Source organism: Eulemur rufifrons, chromosome 8 (genome assembly GCF_041146395.1).
Source record: "Eulemur rufifrons isolate Redbay chromosome 8, OSU_ERuf_1, whole genome shotgun sequence".
In the NCBI taxonomy this organism is placed as follows: Eukaryota; Metazoa; Chordata; class Mammalia; order Primates; family Lemuridae; genus Eulemur; species Eulemur rufifrons.
The window spans coordinates 13,864,465-13,886,987 of record NC_090990.1 but is presented as its reverse complement, the minus strand read 5'-3'; the positions used below and the strand labels follow the sequence as shown (position 1 = coordinate 13,886,987).

At 58.4% G+C, this 22,523-nt stretch overlaps 1 protein-coding gene across 50 annotated transcripts in view; it reads left to right on the top strand.

Moving 5' to 3' along the window:
- Nucleotides 1-22,523, top strand: part of RAP1GAP (RAP1 GTPase activating protein) — a 64,335-nt gene that overhangs the window by 34,693 nt on the left and 7,119 nt on the right. For 39 of the 50 annotated variants that reach the window (XR_011234546.1, XR_011234549.1, XR_011234547.1 and 36 more), the window contains 16 exons: nt 1,031-1,124; nt 7,402-7,437; nt 8,274-8,321; nt 9,331-9,369; nt 9,807-9,992; nt 12,862-12,965; nt 13,251-13,329; nt 13,623-13,676; nt 14,773-14,856; nt 15,074-15,174; nt 15,309-15,438; nt 16,474-16,629; nt 17,052-17,123; nt 17,727-17,813; nt 18,191-18,328; nt 20,703-20,834. Coding sequence is in view for 44 of the 50 variants with exons in the window: in XM_069479494.1 (XP_069335595.1) it covers nt 1,031-1,124; nt 7,402-7,437; nt 8,274-8,321; nt 9,331-9,369; nt 9,807-9,992; nt 12,862-12,965; nt 13,251-13,329; nt 13,623-13,676; nt 14,773-14,856; nt 15,074-15,174; nt 15,309-15,438; nt 16,474-16,629; nt 17,052-17,123; nt 17,727-17,813; nt 18,191-18,328; nt 20,703-20,834 (1,540 nt within the window). In the remaining 6 variants the exon portion in view is untranslated. The remainder of the gene's footprint in view (nt 1-1,030; nt 1,125-7,401; nt 7,438-8,273; nt 8,322-9,330; nt 9,370-9,806; nt 9,993-12,861; nt 12,966-13,250; nt 13,330-13,622; nt 13,677-14,772; nt 14,857-15,073; nt 15,175-15,308; nt 15,439-16,473; nt 16,630-17,051; nt 17,124-17,726; nt 17,814-18,190; nt 18,329-20,702; nt 20,835-22,523) is intronic. The other 11 variants (XR_011234548.1, XM_069479515.1, XM_069479512.1 and 8 more) reach the window with 7 other exon arrangements.

Genomic DNA, 22,523 nt, shown 5'->3' with positions numbered 1-22,523 from the left:
GGGTGTGGAGGGTCCCCCTGGTTCCTGCGGGACTAGCTGGGCTGCGGGGAGCTGGCAGGGAGGCTCAGCACTTCCTCAGTCTCCTTCCTGGGCCAGGTTCTCTTGGGCCCTTCCCCTCTTGGGGCGTGGCGGTCCCAGCTGCCCTGACTCAAGCCCGCCTTAGGCCACGGGGTATCACCTGACTCACTCTTGAGGGACCAGCCTCCTCGCTGAGACCCGAGCAAGGGTGCAGCCACACCAGGGTGGCCCTAGGCAGCGGCGGAAGCCAGGCCTGCTCCCCGGGCCCCAGCTCCCTGGATCCCAGGAGCCACCGGGCATTTCCTCTCTCTGACCCCAGAGGTGGCCTCGGCAGGTGACAGGAGCTGACTTCAGCCTCACCAGACCTGTTTTTTTCCTCAGGGAGGGGCGTGGGTGTGGGCAGAGTCCAGACTTGGAGTCAGACAGCTGTCATGCAGATGCCAGCTGCTGCTGACCAGCCGTGTGACCTCTGTGTGCATCCGGGTCCTTGTGCACAAAGTAGGAATACCGGTGTGGTGAGAAGCCCGTGCCGCAGGCCCGGAAAGAGGGCCCGGCACACAGTGCCAGTTAGTGTCATTATCAATAACAGCAGTAGCTGTGCAGCCTCTCAGCCCTGAGGCAGCCGTGGCCCTGAAGGCTGAGGGAGGGGTCCGTAGGGGCCAGGGCACCCTGCTTAGCCCAGACGGCTCAGCCCTCTACAGCACCCCTCACTGCCCCTGCCTCAGTCTACCCATCCTCAGGATGGGCTGGGGACCTCCTGTTGGCTTGAGGCCCCAATGGAGAGCTTGGGGAGAGACCTGTCCAACCCTCTGACCTCTGGGGAAGGAAACCCCGTTTGGCAGTCCTGCTCAGGAAGCCCCTCCTCTCCCTCCTCTTGGGGAACCCTGGCCCCCCTCCTCCATGAAATCTGTCCCCCGTCACATCCCCAGCTCTGAGAGTGACTCTTCCTCCCAGGGTTCCTGAATCTCCCAACTTGGGCTGTCCCTGACCCCAGACTCTTGCTCTCTTCCAGGAGGAGTGATGGGCAGAACCAGCGCTTCCCTCAAGCACTAGACCTGTCACGGGTGGACTTAGTTCCCTCCTACACTGCTTCACGCTACCCCAAGGTAAGTGCCCCTGTGTACCCACCGCCCCGGTCTGCCCCCCACCCCAGGGCTGAGAGACGCCTAAGGGTGACTACTGGGCAGAGGTAGAATGTTCGGGTAGATGCTGCTGGGGTTTAGCTCCCAAGGGGATCACTCCTGACCCCTAGGTGGGCCTGGTCCAGTCTCAGAGGCGGTTGAACCACGGTCTGTAGACTGCAGAGGGGCAGGGGCGGGTTCGGGCTAGTCTAAGCAAAACAGCTGGGAATGAACTGGCCCAACAGCTAGTCTTTACCGTCTTCATTATCAACGTCACCCTCAGTCTCCTCATCTGTTAATCGGGCACTCAGCATAGCCATTGTGGGGATTAAAAGTGCGGGCAGAGCAGCCCGTGCGCAGTGTCTGGCATAGAGTAAGAGCCCATAGACCAGCCTATATGGTTGTCATTGTCAACATCCAATGTTTGTGCCAAACCTCACACTGGGTGCCAAGGGGCCAGAAATCAACCTGACACAGACCCTGCCCTGGACCGAGCCACGGTCCAGTAAAGAGATAAGTAACTGAACAATTTATGCACAACATCAAATGCCAGAAATAACTGCTAGTAGTTATTGAGATTTGTTATGTGCCAGGTGAGTACTTAATCCTTTACACACAGTCTCTCATTTCACCCTTGAACTATAAGTACTAGGCAATAGCTGCTATTGGTCCCATTTTGCAGATGAGAAAATCGAGGCTCATATGGGTTAGATTACTTGTCCAAAGTCATACAGGTTGGATGCCAGGGGCCAGGACCAGGTGCAGGCTGTCTGATGCAGGGGTAATAAGCCCTCACTTTTGCAGTACACGTTGCAGTTTCTAAAGCACATCCACAGACATCATGCCACTTGGTCCTTTCAGCAAACCTTGGACAGCAGGCTTTCTGTAGTTGAAGATCCAGATGCTCAGAGAAGTGGTCCTACCAAGGTCACACAGCCAGGAAATAGCAGAGGCAGGATCTATCAGGCTCCTCCCCAAGAGCTCTGGCCTGGGACAAGGGCTGGGTACCTTGTCTAGGCTGGGAGGGCAGATGGCCATGGAATGGTGTCCATATGTGGGGATCCACCTCCAAGGGGATCCCAAATAGGGGTGCTGGGGGCAGCAGGAGGCGGTTCCTGAGACCCTCTCCTGCTTTCTCTGCCTGGGCAACAGCCCCACACTGGGCCCTGTGGATCTGGGACTTGGCAAGAAGGGAAAGACTCGATGGCAGCCCTCACTTGACAGTGGGGTTCATGAATGAGGTGCCCAGTCCCTCTCCCGCTAAGCATTCTGGGAGGATGCCTGGGTTCTCACCAAGGGCTGTGAGCCCTTGGCCCATAGCTCCCCTCCCTCAGCTTCGGTCCTCCCCTGAGGGAATGGGGGTCGGAGCAGCCCATCACCTTGGGTCCTGCCTGCTCAGACATTCTGGGGTTGGCATTTCGGATCCGTGCTGAGCTGCCTCCCCTCAGGCTTGCTGGCCTCCACCCAGTCTGGCTGGAAGCTTCCATTTGTGCCAACACATCTCAGACAGCAGGCTCCAAACCACCCCTTCCAGACAGCCCACCCCCACCCCAGAATCATCCTCGTTTGACAGGGAGGAAACCAGGATCCAGAGAGATTGAGTGATTCATCTGAGGTCCCTAGCAAGCCAGAGATAGGCTGTGACACATTCTCCATCCCCCTCCTCTACTCCCCTAACTCTGCACATGATAACATTCATGGAACCAGTCTGAGGGGCAAGTGACCTCCCTACGCCAATGGGCAAATCTTTGCCCCTCTCTGGGCCTCAGTTTCCTCATCTATAAAATAGAGGTGAAGGTGCTTTCTCTACCCACCTTGCCAGCTTGCAATTGGGTGATGACTATGAAAGTACTTTGGAAAGTAGAAATTAGGAAGCTGCACTTTTATCAGCATCATTACATTCCCAGGGCTGGACAGAGTACCCAGAAGGGACATTCCCTTCTCTTTGGGAAGCCACATTTGTACAGACATTGAGCTACCCAGGATCCTCCTACCCCACCCACCCACCGCCATAGGGGTTTTTCACTTAGGCGTTCAGAAATCTGCACACATGTACATACACAGCCTACTCACACCTATGTACACACATAGTCACAGACACAAAACACACAGACACATTCACATGTCTGTAAATATATTCAGAGACTTGTGCATGTACACATGCCTGAGATACACATGTGCAAACACACAAACACACATACCCAGGCACTGCCATACACACAGAAACACAAGATGCCCATGTACACACAGCCACAGCCAGTCTTGGAGTCTCATACACATGCACATACAGCTGCATGCACACATGTGCACACCCTCCGCACCACCTGGCACGTAGGCATCTCCGGTGATATGAGCAGGTCCCACCTCCCCCGGGGGCTGTATGGGAATGGATGTTTCTCTGGCTGCATTTCGATGGGTGCCCGGAAGCGCTCAGGCCTGGAAGTGGCTGCATAAATCAATATTTGCTGCTGTTAATTATTAAAACCAAAGCTACACCGTGTCTGGAACACACATCTCCGGAGTTCCTGCTGGCTCTCTGGGCCCAAACCTGACCCAGGGCCACGTCTCCAGGAAAGGAAGCCACGGTGCTTTCCTTCTAGGAGCCCTTGGCCCCAGGGATGGAGGCTGTGGGTCAGCTGCCGGCAGCTCTTTTGGGAAGCCGAAGAGAGGTCAGGCACTGAGCTGGTGGGCAGCCCTGCTCCTGCAGCATTCAAAGCAGCTGGTGTTAACTTGGCCACCACTCAGGAAGCATTTGCCATTTTCCAACATCTGTCTGGAGGAGGGGGTAGCAAGGCCCTGTCCATGTCCACACTGTGCAGTGGCTATATCAGGCCAGGGACACACTGCAAGGTCATCTGGAAGGGCCTGTAGAAACCTTATCTTTTACATATGGGGAAACTGAGGCCCAGAGAGGTGGCAGGGACTCACTCAAGCCCACTCAGCAAGTTGTAGCAAGGCCAGAGCTAGAACCCACATGTCCTGAAGTCCCCTTGAACCCTTTCCTCCATACCATGGGGTCTTGGCAGCCTCTCCCCAGACACTGCGGCCACCTCCCCAAGGGTGTGGGGCAGCTGGGTGTGGGGGAGAGAGGGAACAGGTCAGCCACTGTCAGGGACTGGGAGCACAGTGGAGGTGAGGAGGAGGGAGGGGAGAGACCCCAAAGAGTAGCTCCAGGCCTTTCCCTGGATTCTGATTCTACCTCTTCCTAGCTGAGTGGTCTTGAGCGAGCTATTTCACCTCTTGGAATCATTTTTCTCATCTGTATAATGGGGATGACTTTTGTACCTTCTGGGTTGTGGCGAGATGATGAGACATCCAAAGGACCCAACATTAAGTAGGTGCTCAAGAAAGCCCACTGTCTCCAAGGTGACCCCATCCTCTTCCTGTCCAGCTTCACAGCTGGACCCAAGAACCCTATCCTTGAGGCCCTGGGGCGGGGTACCCAGAGCCTGGGAAGACAGAGAAGGCAGGGTGGGGGCGGGGCGCTGGGGAGAGCCGGCCAGGGGCCCCGGGGAGCCCGACTTGCGGAAAGCTCTGAGCGCTCAGGCCAGAGCGCAGGCGCAGTGTTCCGAGACCGCGGGCCGGGCCGGGGGGCGGGGCCCGTGTGCCCTCGCCCCGCCCCCGCGCCGCCCGTACCTGGCGCCCCGCCCCCTCCGGGCCAGCGCAGGCAGCGCCGCCGCCGCCGGGAGCCGGGAGCCGGGAGCGAGGAGCTCTAGCTGCGGGGCCCGGGCCGGGGCGCGCGCGGGCCGGAGCCGGCCGGGCCAGCTGAAGCGCTGCCGGGGCGGGGGCCGGGGCCGGGGGGCTCGGGATGGCGCAGCCGCGGCCCCCAGCGCCCCACGGCCGTCCGCGCAGGGGCTCGTTGCCCGCTGGGGCCGGCTGGCAGGTGAGGACCGGGCGGGGGCGGCCTGGCTGAGGGGGATCCCAGGGCTGGGTCTGCCCGACTTCCTTGGAGCCCGGCGGCGCTGCCCCAGCCGGGGTGGCGTCCGAGCCTCCGTCACGGTGGGTGTGTTAGCTTCTGGGCTGACACCGTCGCGGCGGACGCAGGGCGCACCCCTGCCCTGGGGTCCCAGGCCTGGGGCTCTTTCTGCAGCTGCCCAGGGGGGGCACTGTGGCTCTGGGCTACAGCGTGGGGGGTGTGTGTGTGTTTGTGTTGGGACCACTTTACCCCTTCCGCTGCCCTGTTGCGGGGTGGGGGGGGGTCTGAATGTTAAGTGTAACTTGGGGATGGCACTCCGCATGTTGGGGATGCCCCCATCTGGGCCACACCGCTCACAGCCTTCGCCATGTGTCAGGGCGTCTGCGGCTCCTGTGAGGCTGTAACTGTGGGTGTTACTTGTTGCTGTGCCTACACTCTAGGTGACAGTACCATGTGTCAGTGTTTATGTGACTGTGACTCCCGGTGAGACAAGGTGTATTTGATTGTTCCTGGCCATGATTGGTCGTCCCGAATGGGGTGCCTTGGGGAACATTAACACACCCCTTATCAGTGTGACACATTGGGACTGTGCCTGTCTGAGGTTGTGTGGCTGACCCAGGCACAGATGTCTAAGTTGCTGTTATACAGTGTGTTGATTGACAGATGTGTTTGTCTACCTGGACTTCAGGCATGTGTCTGTGGTTTCTGCTGTGACTGCCTGTGGAGGTGGTGTGTGTGACCATGGGTGACCATGGGCCACTGTCTGCCATGGACTCCTGTTGTGTATTTAACAGGATGGGTCTTGCCTCTGTGGGCAGGCCTCAGAGCATACATGGGGGTGTTCGTATCTTGTGACCTTTACCAGGGCTGTGTGTGTGTGTGCACGTGTGTGCAAGCGTGTGTGTGTGTGTGTGTGTGTGACATACGTGGCTTTACTCAAGTGGGTGTGAGGGGTGTGTGAGGTTCAGATCTGTGCCCCTCATCCTTGGGGATTAGCTACTCCTGCAGTTGCCGGATGCTTCTACCTTTTCTCAGAAGTCTTGTTTACTGTCGTGGGTGTGTGACCCTGACGGCAGGGAGGGCTGATAGCTTGGAGTGGGGCTCTGTGTCTGCGTTTCCCTGTGTCTGTCAGCGCATGGTGTGTCTCTTGGTCTCAGACATGAGGGTGGTTTTGTGGTGTTAGTGTAGCTTTGTGTGCAGCTACTGGTGTGCGGCCCTGCACAGGTGAGGGTTTGCATTGAGTGTGTGCGCCTCTCTTGGTACATGAATCTGTGTGTGTGAGTGGGTGGGCTCGTGTGTAACTCAGGACGCCAACATATGGATTTGTGGGTTAGCATAGAGCTCTGAGTATAAGAATTACTGTGCACAGACCCAGTAGCACAGACCCCATTGTATGTATATATGTGTGTGTGTGTGTGTGTGTGTGTGTTTCTTGGTACACAAAATGTACGCATGGTGCAGTGAAACTGTTTAAATATTGGTGTGCAGGCCTCTGAGTGTATGGGCAGGGGGTGCGGAGAGAGAGAGAGTTTCCTGGTACACAACCCCGTAGCACATGTGTCAGCAGGAGCCGCCTGAGCCGAGCCTTGGAGCAGCTGGGGGAGGGATACCATCCTGGAGGCTCTGGGGGCTTCCCAGGCCCAGCCCCCAGCCCGGCCAGCCAGCAGGGATGCCGCCTTCCTGGAAGGCTTGTAGGGAGTTGGCGCTGGAGAGGCCGGTGCTGCCAAGCGCAGCTGGCAGATGCCAGATTAACTCTGCGTGCGCCCTGGCTCACTTCAGGAGAGGCTGCTCGGGCATGAGAGCGTGCGGGTGGACGCACGCACAGGTGTTTGGACGGGTGCATCCCGGTGTCCTCTCCTCCTAAGCTCCCCCCAGCGCACACTGCTTGGGCGCAGAGTGGGCTGAGCAGTGGCCCCTGGCCTGAGCCTCGCCCTTTTCCAAGAGAGGGAGAACCACAGGACCTCCTGGGTTCCCGGCTGGTCTGGTCTCTGCAGCTGAGACACGGGTCTCTTCTCGGGGGTCCATGTGCCAATCCTGGCACTGCCAATCTTGCAGTGATGTGGAGGAGATCTGTCTCTCCGCAAGGGCAGCAGCCCTTCAGGGAAGAGGACTGAGTGGAATGGGCGGGCTCTGGGCTCCCCTCACCTGGCAGTTGGCCAAACTCTGCGGGTCTCCTACACAGAGTCCCCACCACCACCATGGTGCCCCCTCCGCTCCCTCTTGCTGCTCAGACAGGTGCCTCGGTCATTGGTCAGGGTTGCAGCGACCAGGAGGCTTCTCTGAGGCTTGGCAGGACCAGCTGGGCCACCCTCAGGACTGACCTCACTCTCCCCGTCTCTGTTGCAGAACACAGATCTGTTTGAGATGATTGAAAAGATGCAGGTGAGGATGGCTCGCAGCCTGTTCTGGGGAGCCACAGAGCTGGCTGGACTGGGGATGGGGGACCTCGTTTATGTCTAGCCCTACATCTCTGTGAGGACAGGCCAGGAGCTTTTGACAGACCATGCCAGGAGAAGATGGTGGCAGCTCGTCCAGAGTCCTCTGTCTAGGGGTTTGGCTCCCAGCTGCCATCCCTATCTAGGTCCCTAGCAGGGCAGGGGTCAGCTCCTCAGCCCACCCCACAGGAGGCATGGCAGGCTCTGCAGGACCCCCAGGTAGAATGGGAGGAGGGGCTGAGGCTGTGCTGCAGGTGGGGGAGGTGTTAATGAGCCAGGCGGCCTGGAGTGCAGCCTGCCCCCAGCCCTGCCCCCTCCCCCTCCAGCCCTGGTCTGCTATTCCCTGGTGTGTCTTGGGAGGTGGACAGGGGGTGGCCAGGGCTGGGAGTGGCTTGAACAAGCCTCAGTAGCACCCCTGCTCTCTCCTATGCCTCCTCTCTCCAACGCCTCCTGTTTCTCTGCCTCTTTAGTCTCCTCCTCTCTCTCTCCCCTCCTCCCTCCCTCTCTCTCCCTTTAAACATGTATCTGTGCAGTTGCACACTTCCCTGCCCCCACTCCCAGCACGTGCATTCCCACACAGAGCCCCTGGCCCCTCCCTGAGGCTGCCTCCATCAGCCCTGGTCACTGCCAGGATGAGTCAGCCAGCACCCTGCCCTGGGGGTACCCACACATCCACAGGGCGACTATGAGGGCTTTCCCCTTCTACACGGAGGGAGGCGGTGTCTGGAGGGAGGCGGTGTCTGGCGCATGGGAGGGGTGTAACGGGTGTTGATTCTCTTGCAGGGAAGCAGGATGGATGAACAGCGATGCTCCTTCCCACCACCCCTCAAAGTAGGTGGGCCTGGCATCTGCTTCCCAGCAGACTCCCTCCCTGGGGCAGGGGAGGGTCTGGGAAGCTGCCACTGCTGCCCATCAAAGCAGCCTGCCCAGGGGCCGGGGAAATCCAGCCACTTTTCCTGAAGTGGTCTTACTGTGTGCCAGGGGCAGGGCCCATGGGGACAGCAGGGTAGACCTGGCCCCTGCCCTCTAGGAGTTCCGAGATGTGGAGAACTCCTCCCTTGCCAGAGGACTGGGGCCTCCCTTCCAGCTCCTCCCCTCCTGCTTCACGCTGCAGACTCACCCTGCCCCTCCAGCCTTCCCACCCCAAAGTGCTTATCTCTGCAAAGACAGCTGCCGGAAGATGTTTCCCTGAAACCAGTTTTGATCAGCAGCTGCAGACAGACTCAAACCCAGGCCCTAGGAGGCTTATGAGCTCCGGCTCCATGAAGCTCCTGTTGGGGTGGGGTGGGGGGCCTGGTAACTGACAGGAGGCGGGGACCCAAGCAGGCGAGGGGAGGCTCTTGGTTTTGACCCTGAAGGTTGTTGGTGCCTTGGGACCCCCCTCAAAGCCCTAGAAGACCAGCCCCGGGGGAGTGGGCCCAGGGCTACAGGCTGAGGGTTAAGGGAGGGTTGGTGGGCAGTAAGCCCGATGTTTTGTTCAGGGCAGGGGTCCTCAGGCCAGCAGTGTCGGTGGCACCTGGGAGCTTGTAAGAAATGTAAATTCTCTCACCCCACCCAGAGCTCTGGGGGCGAGGTGCAACAATCTGTGTTTAACAGCTCCCCAGGCGCAGGGGTTTCTCCTGGGGAGGCAGTGAGCCTCCTTTCCTGAGGTAGAGGGAGACCCAGAGATGCTGGCACTCAGTGAGCTAAGCCTGCAGCCACCCCGTCTAAGCCCCTGCCCATTCTGTAAGAGGCCCCATCCACTCTCCCAGCCGGTGGCTGGAGTCCTGGGAAGACTGGAAGATGTAAAGGGCTGAGGACCCCACCCCAGCGTGGCATCTGCCCTGCTTGTGTTTTGCAGACGGAGGAGGACTACATTCCTTACCCGAGCGTCCACGAGGTACCCGGCTGGCCTGAAAGCCCATCCTCACCTCGAGCCTGGGGAAGCTCTCACGCAGGGCTTCTGGACACCCTCGGGAGTCTGACCACAGGCCTCGTTGTGGGGGCTGGAGACTCAGTTTACAGGCCTAAGACTTCAGAGCCTGTTTGAACCCTCAGGCCTTCTCAGCCAAATGTTTCAGCCTCTTGGGCCAAGGTCATGCCCCCAGCTCTACCCGCCCCCCACCCCCCACCTTAGAGACTGGGGCATGGTCTGGCCGAGGGAAGGGGCTTGGACAGGTACCCCAGAGGGTGTGGATGTGAACCTGGGGCCTACATAGGCTCTGAGTTGTACTCCTTAGCCATGACGGAGGTGGCCCCAGGTCTGAGTTGGGAAGGTGTCCCGGGGCCCCCAGTGGGGTACAGTATGGAGTGGCTCTCAGCTTAGTGCCCCTTCAGGTCCTGGGGCGAGAAGGGCCCTTCCCCCTCATCCTGCTGCCCCAGTTTGGGGGCTACTGGATTGAAGGCACCAACCACGAAATCACCAGCATCCCTGAGACAGAGCCGCTGCAGTCGCCCACGACCAAAGTGAAGCTTGAGTGCAACCCCACAGCCCGCATCTACCGGAAGCACTTTCTTGGCAAGGTGGGTGGCCGCCCGGTGTTGGGAGGCTGCCTGGGGTGAGTCACAGTCCAGCCCCTGGGAGGCTGGGCCTAGGGGAAGCAAGCCCATGTTCTGGGGCTGGGTGACAGTCCCAGAGCCCTGAGTCTCAGAGTGTGCATGGTGCATTCACTCATTCATTCAACAAACGTGTATTACAAGAGGCAGCATTATGGCGTGGTGGTTAACAGCAGAGAGTCTACCAGGGTTTGAATCCTGATTCTGCCACCTACTGCATAGAACATTGGGCAAGTTGCTCAACTTCTCTGTGCCTCAGTTTCCTCATCTGTACAAATGGTGGCAGTAATGATACTCACGTCATAAGGTTGCTATGAGGCTTAATGAGCCAATGCTTGCACGGTGTTTAGAATGGCATCGGGAACAAAGTAAGCGTTCGGTCAGGGTTGGCAAATAATGAGTACCAGCTGTGTGCCTGGCCCTGTTCTAGGCACCAGGCTTACAGTGGCCAACATGACAGACCCAGGCCCTGCCTTCAGCAGCGTGGGGTAGGGGTTGAGAGGACACAGTAATGTCATGGCTTGACCTGGACTGATGCAACCCAACCCAGAGCGGGGACCCTGCCCAGTAACTTGTCCGAACGTCACCCAAGGGTGTTCGCAGGAGTTATTGGGTAAGCTCGTGGGAGCCGGAGGGGAGGTCGCAGCACGCAACCTTGTGTGAGTTAGGTCCCGTGCCAGGTGCTGTCTTTCTGTCACCTTACAACCAAAATGGGGAAGTGTATCATGGGCCCGGGAGCCTCATGGCCTGCGTGGGAATCTTGGTTGTTCCATTTACCAATGGTTTGACCTTGAGCCTGTTTCCTCATCTGTAAAAATGGGGATAATGAAGTACATGCAAAGCACATATAGAACCGTGCCTGGTGCACAATCAATACTCGGCGCTAGCTATTACTACATCTTCGTAATTACTCGGTGAGATCAGGATTATTCTGTTTTTACAAAAGAGGAAACTGAAGCTCAGGCAGCTGAAGCGACCTGGTCAAGGTTACACAGTTACTGAGCCTGGCATTGGACCGGCTCTGGCAGGCCTTCCACTGAGATACGCTGCAGAAGTGACCGCGCTCCTAGCTCTGTGTGTGTGTGTGTTGGGACCTCAGTCTGGGACCTGGGAGATACTGGTGCTAACCAGCGGGGTTGGGGAGATCCATTATGATGGGGACTAAACCAGCAGGCCCGGTCCAGGGGCCATTGCCCGGGAACGAACCCAGGAGGCGGCATGGAATTCCACCTCCCGGCTGAGCCCTGTGGGTGGAGAGAGAACTGCGTCCCAGGCACCCGCTCTCCAAGAGGCTCTCAGCTGGGTCTGGCAGGTGGTGGGATCTAGGGCGACTGTGGGGGCCTAGCACATAGTTGGCACTCAGAAAACTTTGCTGAAGGAGTGATGAGTGACAGATCAAAGTGGTGGACCTTGAGCACAACAGCATTTTAAGTGGCATTGGTTAGTACCTCAGAAGAGGCAGATGCTCGGGATCAGGTTAGCAGTACTGAGGGGAGGGGACCCCGGGACTGCAGAGAGGCAGGGCCATTTCCTGATCCAGGTGGGGGACTGGGGAAGCGGCCAGGTGCTTGGGCACTGGGCCCTGTACTGGCAGGGGAGGAGGTCAGGGTGACTTTAGGCATTGCCTTCCTAGGAACCTGAGCCCACTCTCCTACGGTGTCCCTTGGACTCCTCTGGGCCTGGGGGGTCCAGGGAAACTCTCCGCTCTCTGGACTTCCCTGCCAAGTGCCTGCCACTCCCTCTCTGTGGATGATACCAAGCATTTGGGAGTTTCTGCCCCTCTGTGCCCTGGCAGGGCTGGGGGACTTTCTGCCCCAGGTCCATCCAGAATGCCCCCGAGCTGCAGGTTTGCAGGGCACATCCACTGGCCCCTGCCTCTTTCCTCCCCTGGCCTCTGAGCACAGGTGTTCATGTTTAAACAGGATTTACTTCCAGGATGATTCCTGGGGTGGGTGTGGCCAGGGAGCCAGCTCCACTCCCAGGGCTGGGGCTGGCAGGGGAGCCTAGGGCCAGGCCGGGGTGGTGTCTCCCTGCGCTCCCAGCCCTTGGCTTTGGGACTTTCCCATCCAGAGGTGCCAGCCCTGGGCTCCTCTCTGGGGGTGCCATTCCTGCCACAGCCACCCCTCATGCCCTTTGGGGTATCCCTTTCCCACTCTGTGCCCTCTTCTCCAGGTGAGGTGGTAGGGTGGAAACCTGCCCGGCCAGCTGCCCTGTGTGTTATGAGATGTTTCACTTCCTGTTTCTCAAGGGCCCTGGCTTCAGGGGCCACAGAGCCACAGGTTGGGCAATCAGCTAGCTGGTTTTTTCTTATCGAGCCCCTGCTGTGTGCCCTGCCCTGAGAAGGGCAAGGGCTGAAGACAGGTACGCGGGTACGAATGTGGTCCTGACTTTGATGAGGACCCAGAGAGCCAAAGGCACTACAGACATTCATTGATCACTGAGCCTGGGCCAGGCATTCATCTGTTTCAGTCCTGGCCACCACCAAAGTCCTGGCCTCACTCCCATTTTGTCTCGACTCCTGGCCTCAAGTGATCCTTCTGCCTCGATCTCCCAAAGTGCTGGGATTACAAGCGTGAGCCACCGCACTTGGCCTGCATTTTGTAAACTAGGAAACTGAGGCACAGGTTGGTGCAGTGACCTTCTCAGGCTGTCCAGCTGGTAAGTGGCAGAGGTGGGATTTGAATGCAGGTCTGTGTGATGCTGAGTCTGCTGTTAGCCATGACGCCTGCTGCTTGGTGAAGGACCCCCATCTGGGAGTGAGTTGGCTTCTGGTCTGGTTTCTGGAAGCCCCAAGCTCGGCCTCACCCACTCCCCCAATCCCTGCGTCCCACTACAGGAGCATTTCAATTACTACTCACTGGACACTGCCCTTGGCCACCTTGTCTTCTCGCTCAAGTATGATGTCATCGGGGACCAAGAGCACCTGCGGCTGCTGCTCAGGTGAGGGCAGTGGGGGGAATCTCAGAGGATTCTGCCCAGCAGGGAGGACAGGGCCTGTAACCTGAGAGCCCATTGCCTTTCACCTGCTCTCCTAATTGGGGCCCAGAGAGAGGCAGGGATTTGCCTGAGGTCACACAGTAAGTTAGTGCCTGAGTCAGGCCTGGCGTTTTTTGTCACCTCTGGTCCTTGCTGTGGTCTGCCCCCTCTGGCCTTACTTCGTGTGGAGGGGCTCCCAAATTCCTGTCCTGCCACCCGGCCCCTCCCTGTGTGGCTTTCTCCTCCCAGGACCAAATGCCGGACGTACCACGATGTCATCCCCATCTCCTGCCTCACCGAGTTCCCCAATGTGGTCCAGATGGCAAAGGTGAGGCCTCTGTTCCCCTTAGCCTCCCATGTCACCCCGCAGGTGGGCACACGGCTGGGCTTCAGTGGCAAGCCTAGCCCTGTGTGCTGCAGCCTGTCTCTGTGGTCCTGCCTCTCATGTGTTCCCACCATGTCCAAGGCTACCGTGTGATCTCTAGTCCCCTGCCTGTGTGTTCTTGGCACTCTTTGTAGCACCCTCAGATCCCAGGGGACCCCAGTTCTCTAAGCAACAGTGAGGCCCAAGAGACCCCATCCCCTGCTACCCGGCCTCACACCCTACCTTGCTTCCTGCAGCTGGTGTGTGAAGACGTCAACGTGGATCGCTTCTATCCTGTGCTCTACCCCAAGGTACGGCAGGATCTGGGCCCTGCTCACTGAGGGTCGGCGGGTGGGACGACTGAGCATTTATTGGGCATCTTCTGTGTGCCGGGTATTTTCCCCAAGTTCTCTTGTTTAATCCTCACGATAACCCTACAAAGTCCACAGTTTGCAAATAGGAACCACAGGAAGCTTCTGTGCCTTCCCCTAGGCGCATGGCAGACAGGGAGGCCTGCATTTAAACCCGGGCTGTCTGCCTTGGAGGCAGGCCTTGCTCGTGTCTGGAAACTCTCAGCGCTGTTTGGGGACCCTCCTAAGAGCAACTTATGCTTCAGTCCTGCCCTGGGATGGGTCTCTTTTCCACTGGCCTCACTTTCTGATCCCAGAGGAGACCTGGGGAGACAGAATAGTCCAGGCACCCTGTAGACGCTGCTTCACAGACAGCAGCTACACCTCCAGCTCAGGTGCCAGGTGCTGGGTTCCAGCCACTGTGACAATGTGGGAACAGGGGCAGGGCTTCTGTCTTTAGTGAGTCAGAGGGGCTTCCTGGACGAGGAAAAGCATGTTAACCCTTGTGGCCCTGACCGAGTCCTGGAGTAGTACAGCTCCCCAGGGATGGAGTGGTCCAGGAAGGGTGTCTTGAAGAAAGGGGCCTCAGAAGTCAGGTCCCACTTCCTGGTTACAGAAAAGGAAACTGAGGCTCAAAGTGAGGAGGAGCACTTGCTCAATGTGCCATGGCAAACTGGTGGGACTTGGCCGGTTCTAGAAGGACGACGTGGGTTTACAGAGGAGACAAGGCATCAGTGGAGTATTACAGAGTGGAGGGGGAAGGCTTGGCCGAGGCGGAACAGGGCAAATGGTAAAACTCAGGAGCAATGAGCTTAAGTTTTGGGATCCAACAGATGCAGGGGCAGGTCCCAACCCTGCACATACTCGCAAGCCATTACTGTGGGCAAGTTGCTTAAGCTCTCTGAAACCAAGGTTTGGGGGAACAGCTGGAGTGGCTCCCTCCCAGGCTTGTTTTGAGAATTACCTGAGATGATGCATGGAGAGTGCCCGGCTCAGGGCTTGGCACGTGATGGCAACTTGCGTACACAGTCTCTTTACCCCTCGTCCTGTCCTGCAGGCTTCCCGGCTCATCGTCACCTTTGACGAGCATGTTATCAGCAATAACTTCAAGTTCGGAGTCATTTATCAGAAGCTTGGGCAGGTGTGCTCCCCTCCTCCTCCCTGCTCCCCTACCCCACCCGGCCCTGTGTCTGGGACCTCGGACCTTTGCCAGGGAGACCACCTGCCAAGGGACTCAGGAGCCCAGGGGCTGCCAGGGGTCCTCCTTCTGGCCCTCGCTGGGTATGAGTGGGGGCAGGAGGGGAGGGGCTGCTCAGGACTCCAGCTCAGTGACCTTGGCCCCACTGTGTGGTCCCCAGACCTCCGAGGAAGAACTCTTCAGCACCAACGAGGAAAGTCCTGCCTTCGTGGAGTTCCTTGAGTTTCTTGGCCAGAAGGTCAAACTGCAGGACTTTAAGGGGTGAGTATTAGGATGGGATAAGCAGAATGTAATCTGACCTATGCCCCTGGGCAGGGAGGGAGCCCCAATCCTGGCCCCATGGAGGCCTGGCTGGGGCTGGAGACTGAGCCGTGGCCTGGGGGGCCTGGGGGCAGGTTTCGAGGAGGCCTGGACGTGACCCACGGGCAGACGGGGACCGAGTCTGTGTACTGCAACTTCCGCAACAAGGAGATCATGTTTCACGTGTCCACCAAGCTGCCCTACACAGAAGGGGACGCCCAGCAGGTAGCCTGGGCACCCACCCACCTGCTTCCCACCTTTTGCCTGTCCCCTCCATCTACCTGTGCAGTCAGTGTCCGTCACACCGGGCTCAGTGCTGGGCCCTGGGATACAGAGATGGAAATGATCCAGTCCCCCAACTTCTGGGCTGTAGTTGGGGCGGGGGAGACAGGCCACTGCAGTGCTGGGAAGGCCTCAGTTTCTACGTCTGTGACACTGGAATAATAATGGCACCTACCCCATAGGTGAGCGTAAGTGAGTGGATGCACACAGAGTGACTAGAACAGTACCTGGTACATCGCAAGAGCTCGATAGATGTGAGCTAGTGTTTTTAGGGGAGTGAAGGGCATCGTGGGCCATGTGGGGGCAGTGAGTCTTGGCAGAGATGGGAGTCAGGAAGGATTACAAGATAAACTGACTTTTTGGCTGTGAAAGAGCTGGGAGAAGGAGGGGGAATGTTCCAGGTGGAGAGAACAGCTTCTGCAAAGGCCTGGAGTCAAGAAAATACAGGACTTGTTCCAGGAACTGAACTCAGAAATTTGTCACCTAGTCCTGAGCTTCCTGTAGGGCCGTCTGCCTTACCCCATGTCCCCAGCCCAGGGGGTAAGAGGGTAATGTGAGAAAATGGAAATATTCCTTATTTTTAGTGTCTTTTTATTTTCTAGGAGCCTCTGTTCATTTTAGCAACATGAATATATACTGCGTAGACCTTGTTTGTTCAATGAGGGGCCATATTTGGGGTATCTAGACAGGAGAAGGGCTAAGAGGCAGGGTCTGGGGACCAGGACACCTGGGCTCGAGTAGCCTAGCTCACTGTAGGACCTTGCAGGTCACTTCTCTCTTGGCTGTGGTTTCCTCATCTATCACAGGATTCTAAGAAAACAAAAATAATTTTACAACAAGTTTTTCACATTTCTTTTAGGAAGCAAATCCTTAGACATGCCCTCTGCCTACCCCAAACCCTCCCAAACCCCTGTGGGCACCCCTCCCCAGTGGGCCCCTCTCTGGCGGGACTGTGAAGGCCCGTGGCCCTGTGCTCAGTTGCAGCGGAAGCGGCACATTGGGAATGACATCGTAGCTGTGGTCTTCCAGGACGAGAACACTCCCTTCGTGCCCGACATGATCGCATCCAACTTCCTGCACGCTTACGTGGTGGTGCAGGCCGAGGGCGGGGGCCCTGATGGCCCCCTCTACAAGGTGGGTGATCCCGGAGCCTCCCAGGGCACCAGCACAGCCCCGGCTACAGCTCTGCCCTCACTGGGACACCTCTCTCAGCCTCAGGGGACCATGGAGGGCTCTGACGGTGGGGGATTCCCATCGCACCCTCTCTGCTCCCAAAACTCACACCCTCAAAGAGGCCAGGTACCTTCCTCCACCTCCGTTAGCCTCCTTGGCCTTCACCCTCCCCGATGCTCCTGAGGTCCCCCTCCTCTCCTCACCACTCAAACTCAGGGCAAAGGATGGAGGAGCAGAAATCCTGCTAAAAAGGATTCCCCCGCCAGCAGCCACGGAGCCTCCTCACCAAGGGGCAGGGCAGGGAGGTGAATTAGGGGTTTCTGCTGGTGCAGGCAGAGCAAGCCACAGCCTCCACGGGGACAGACAGCTGCCCTCTCTTCCAGGTGTCTGTCACGGCGAGAGACGATGTGCCCTTCTTTGGGCCCCCCCTCCCGGACCCCGCTGTGTTCAGGAAGGTGAGGGGCAGCCCCCAGCCCTGGGCATGGGCGAAGCAGGGCTAAATGGGTGGGGGATGAGGGAGGCACACATTCTACCTTACAAGGTTCCGTGGCCCCACTATGTGCCAGGACAGCTGGGTTCCCCTAACCATGCAACTCGGGTTGAATTTTTGGTTCAACTTGAAACTGTGACTTTTTTTTTTAAACACGGTCATAGAATAAACTACATTGTCATTTTCCATTTTCCATAGCCGACTGGCCTTTCCTCGTTTCTATTCTCCTTTGGATGGTTCCAGTCTTCTTTCCTCTAAAAGAAGGGGAGGGGGACATGCGTCTCTCTCACCTTTCGGAAGCCTTGGCTTCAGCCCCATACACAGCACATTCCTCTACCCCAGACTGAGGCAGTAGGAGACCCCAACCCAGACCCTAACATCTATGGGGTCTGCTCTCTCAGGGGAGGGTGGCCATGAAGGGCACAGGGGCCCTTCACCAGGTGCCTGGGGAGCTGAGCTCAGGTAGATGCCCTTCTGGGAGCCCCTGACCCACTGGGGTTTGGCCCCCTGTTTCTGTGTTCACCTGATGATCCCCCTTTCTCATCTCCTCCACACTGGGGTCTTCCAGGGCCCTGAGTTCCAGGAGTTTTTGCTGACAAAACTGATCAATGCTGAATATGCCTGCTACAAGGCAGAGAAGTTCGCCAAACTGGAGGTGAGGATGGGCCCTTGGCCTTGGGAGGGCTACCTGGGGGAGGACAGGTCTATGGGTGAGTGGGGGTTGGTCAGGGAGAGGAGGTAGGGGCATTGCAGGGGTGGTGGGGACTGCCCAGGAGAGGCTCAGAGGTGGGCAGGCTGCCCGAGGAGGACACCCTGGGGCAGGAGGCGGGTGGGAGGTGGGCGTGTGAAGCCAGATCTTGAAAGGAGCTTGGAGGGATCTGCGAGGGGCCTGAGGGAAGCCAGTGCAGGGGCCCTCGCCACTCCCCGCTTACTCAGAGAAGGTGGCCCGCGGCTCGGAAGGTGGCCGGGATTTGAACTGTGGGCCGGGCGGCTGCTCACGGGGTCCGCCCTGGCACCCGGCCTGGCCCACAGGAGCGGACGCGAGCCGCCCTCCTGGAGACGCTCTATGAGGAGCTGCACATCCACAGCCAGTCCATGATGGGGCTGGGCGGCGACGAGGACAAGATGGAGAATGGCGGCGGCGGGGGCGGCTTCTTCGAGTCTTTCAAGGTGAAGGGCCCCAGGTCTTCCTGGCCGGGAGAGGGCTGTGGCTTGGGTGGCGTCTGGGGCTAGGGCTGCTGGACACGGCGTGGGGGTGTGGCTAGGGGTGTGTGTGGGGGTGGAGTCTGGGGCAGAGAGGGGGCGGATCTTGGGTGGGGTCCGGGGCTAGGACTGCTGGACATGGCTTTGGGGTGTGACTAGGGGCGCGCGTGGGGGTGGAGTCTGGGGCGGAGAGGGGGCGGGTCTTGGGTGGGGTCCGGGGCTAGGGCTGCTGGACACGGCCTGGGGGTGTATGTAGCTAGGGGCACGCGTGAGGGTGGGGTCTGGGGCGGGGCTTGGGTGGGGTCCGGGGCTAGGACTGCTGGACATGGCTTTGGGGTGTGACTAGGGGCGCGCGTGGGGGTGGAGTCTGGGGCGGAGAGGGGGCGGGTCTTGGGTGGGGTCCGGGGTAGGGCTGCTGGACACGGCCTGGGGGTGTGGCTAGGGGCGCGCGTGGGGGTGGGGTCTGGGGCGGGTCTTGGGTGGGGTCCGGGGCTAGGACTACTAGACATGGCTTTGGGGTGTGGCTAGGGGCGCACGTCGGGGTGGAGTCTGGGGCGAGGCAGGGGTCGGGGCTAGGACTACTGGACATGGTGTGGGGGTGTGGCTGGAGGCGGGGCGGGGGTGGAGTCTGGGGCGGGGAGGGGGTGGGATCTGGGGGTGTGGCTAGAGGCCAGTGGCGTGGAGGGGCGGGGGCGTGGCTCGGGATGAATTTAGGCTTTAGGATGGGCTTAGACTTGGGGATGTCCTCTGGGCCTTGCGTGGAGGTTGAGGCTGGGAGTGTAACGTGGGACTGTGGCTTGGAGAGGAGTTAATGGTTAGAGGTGGGGCCTAGGCTTGGGAATTTACCTGGGAATTCTGCTGAAGGTTGGAGCCCTCTGGGAGACAGCAAGTGCTGTACAAAGGGCGGTGGCTGCCAGGTTGGCAGAGAAGCTAAAAGGAGGCTTTCGTCTTGACTGAGGGAAAGAAATAGAGGTCTCAGAAGGGATGTGTGAACCAGGTGACTGTTGGAGAGGGACCTGGCCTGTGACCACTCTGCCTGTCTCTGGTTTAGCTTAGCTTTAAGAACACAGACTCTGGGTTCATATCCCAACTCTCACTGACCAGCTTAGGCATTCTCTGAGCTTCAGTTTCTTTATCTGTTGAGTAGGATAATGGCAACTTACCTCATACAATTATCGTTATTTGTAAAGCACTTAGGTTAGTGCAATATTAAGTTAAAAAGCAAAGTGTAAAACCTTGCCCCATCTGCCTTAGCAACTGTTGTCCAAAGTGAGAAGCAGAGGAGGTGGCCTTCCTCTTCCTCCTTGGATAGGGCCTAGACTCACCCCGGCTGCAAGGCCCCAGGCAGTGGCCTCTTTGCCACCGTCTGTTCCACCCAGAGGAGGAGGACTGCGTACCCTCCAGGTGCCCAGCCAGGCCAGCCGGGCCTCACCCTTGTCTCAGGGCAGGTCACAGAGCTGGAGCTATGGGTTTGCATAAGGGGATTGGCCCAGCTGCCCAGCCTGCGTTGGGACTGAGGGACTAAGGTGAACAGACCATCTTTGAGAAGGAGGCTTGGAGAGAGCCCTGCTCCTGCCCACTGGAGACAGGGAGCAGGTGAGATGAGCACAAGTCTGGGGTGTCCTCTTTGAGGAAGGCTCCAGTGGTCCCACATTTGGTAGGTGCTGGACAGTGGACCTACATGAGGTCAAAGAATTTCTCAGAGGCAGCAGAGTCCACAGTTAAGGTCATGGGATTTGGCATGTGGGATCCAGGCTCACCTCTGCCTCGGTTTCATCATGTGTGAAATGAGCATGATGCTAGTCTCTGCCCCATAGGGCGGATCGAATGACAGAGTGCTTGCAAAGTACCTGGCCCTACAGGAAGCACGTGGTTTACATTGGTCTGAAAACAGCAAGGAAGGGAGGGAGGGAGGGAAGAAAAGAAAGAAGAGAGCTCTAAGAGGCCCTAACAGGAAAGAAACAGGTTTCCGGAGGGCTCTCTGTGCACACTTTTGGTCCTGACCCAGCATCTGCTGTAGTCCTTACAACAGCCATATGAGGAGACTCAGTGGACAGCAGCCTGTGTGGCTCAGAGGCTCAGAGAGGTGAAGTGGCTTGCCCAAGGCCACCCAGCAAGTTGGTGGCAGAGCCAAGGCCCCAAATACCCTCAGGCCCATGTGTGCCTGCCTCTTTTGTGGCACATAGGGAAACTGAGGCCTCATGAGGGAAAGAGACTTCCTGGGATCACCCAGAGTGGCATTGATGGGGAGGGACCACATACCTGGGCTCCTGGGTTTCCCCAAGGGGGAGGGGCCTTATTGACTCCTGTACCTCTTCCACCCCCACCCTCCTCTTGACAGCGGGTCATCCGGAGCCGCAGCCAGTCCATGGATGCCATGGGGCTAAGCAACAAGAAACCCAACACTGTGTCCACTAGCCACAGTGGGAGCTTCACACCCAACAACCCCGACCTGGCCAAGGCCGCTGGAATAGTGAGTGCCCTCCCATGTATGGTCCCCTGCCCCTCCCCCAGGGGCCCTCAGCTCTCCCCTGCCTCCTGAGGCCTGACCCTGCCTCTCTTTGTTGGCCTGTTGTCCACGTACCCATCCCAAGCTCTGGACTCGATCTAGCCACTGCTCTCCATGGGGGGACACTAGGGTACTGACAGCCTGCAGCCCCCTCCTCGGCTCCTTGGCCCTCCCCTCCTCCAGGCCTCTGTGTATTGGGGTGTGACTTTCTGCAGGTCAGCTTTGGGGCAGCCTCTGTGTCACATTCTTTATTGAGTATCTCTTATCTGTTGTGTGCTGGGACCTGGGCTGCTGTGTGGGCACCTACTGTCAAGCTTTGGGTTTCTGGGAGCACCTACTGTGTGTCAGACTGTGGGTACCTACTGTGTGTCAGGACCTGGGCTGCTGTGTGGATATGTACTCCGTGAGCACCTACTGTGGGTCTGGCCCTGAGTTCCTGTGAGCACCTATTGTGTGTCAGGTCCTGGGCTGCTGTGTGGGCATCAACTCTGTAAGCACCTACTGTGTGCTCTTTCCTGAGCTGCTATGTGAGAACCTACTGTGTGTCAGGAAATGGACTGCTGTGTGAGCGCATAGTGTGTGCTAAGCCCTGGATGTCAGTGAACACCTATGTGCCAGGAAATAAGCTGCTGTGTGGGTACTTCCACTGTGAGCACCTCCTACTGTGTGTCTGCAGCAGCCAGGGCCTCTGTGGTTGTGGCTGCCTATTGTGTGTCAGGAATCAGGCTTCTGTGTGAGCACCTCCCACGTGACCACTGTCTGCCTGCCAGGCTCTGGGATCCTACAGCTCACACTCGGGCAGTGCTGGGCACACAGATGAGTGAGGCCTGCAATTGTGGGCATAGCTCCTGTCCACCGCCTTGTGGCCACCCCAGGACACTGCAGCCACCGCTCTGCTCCCCATCCATCCATCCATCCATCCATCCTTTACTGACTGTCTGCTGCATGCCAAGCTCTGCGCTCAGTGCTGTGAGGCTGTGTCACATGGCAAGAGGGAACCCTCACCCCTGCCCCATGGTCTGGCCTGGCCAGGGGAGCAAGGTGGGGCCTCTACTGTCCTAAGCCCAGTTGGCAGTCACCAAGCCCACTGTCATCAGAGGAGCAGGCCCAACTTCTGCCCAACCCAGATTTACCAACCACTCCCTTCCTCCCTACTGGAGTGACCCAGCCTCCCGTGGGTGGCCGCAGAGGGGCCCCGGGGACAGGGCCAGGCCAGCAGCACCCACCATGGCAGTAACCAGACCCATTTCTGTTTTTGTTTTTGCACAACTCTCCCTGTCTCCATGTTGCCTCCTTCTTTTTCCACTCTCTTCTCTTCTCTTGTTTTTTCTCCCCTTCTTCCCATCTCTCTTCTCCTCCCTTGACCTTTCTGCCCTCTGGCACTTGGTTTCCTCTCTCCCCTCCGCCTCCCCTGCCCACTGTTCTCACCCCGCCTTCTCCTTTTTGCCTCTCCTTTCTTTCCATCTGTCTCTGACCCTCACCCGGGCCCATCTCTGTGTCCGTGTCTCTCTGGATGCCCCCCTGTGCCCACCTGGTGTACTCTTGCCCGCCCGGTGCTCTCTCACACGTGTCCCTCTCTGTGTGACTGTCAATCTCTCTCCATCTCCGCTGTCCTCTGTCTCCTTCCCTTCCCTGCTCTGTCTCTCTCACAAC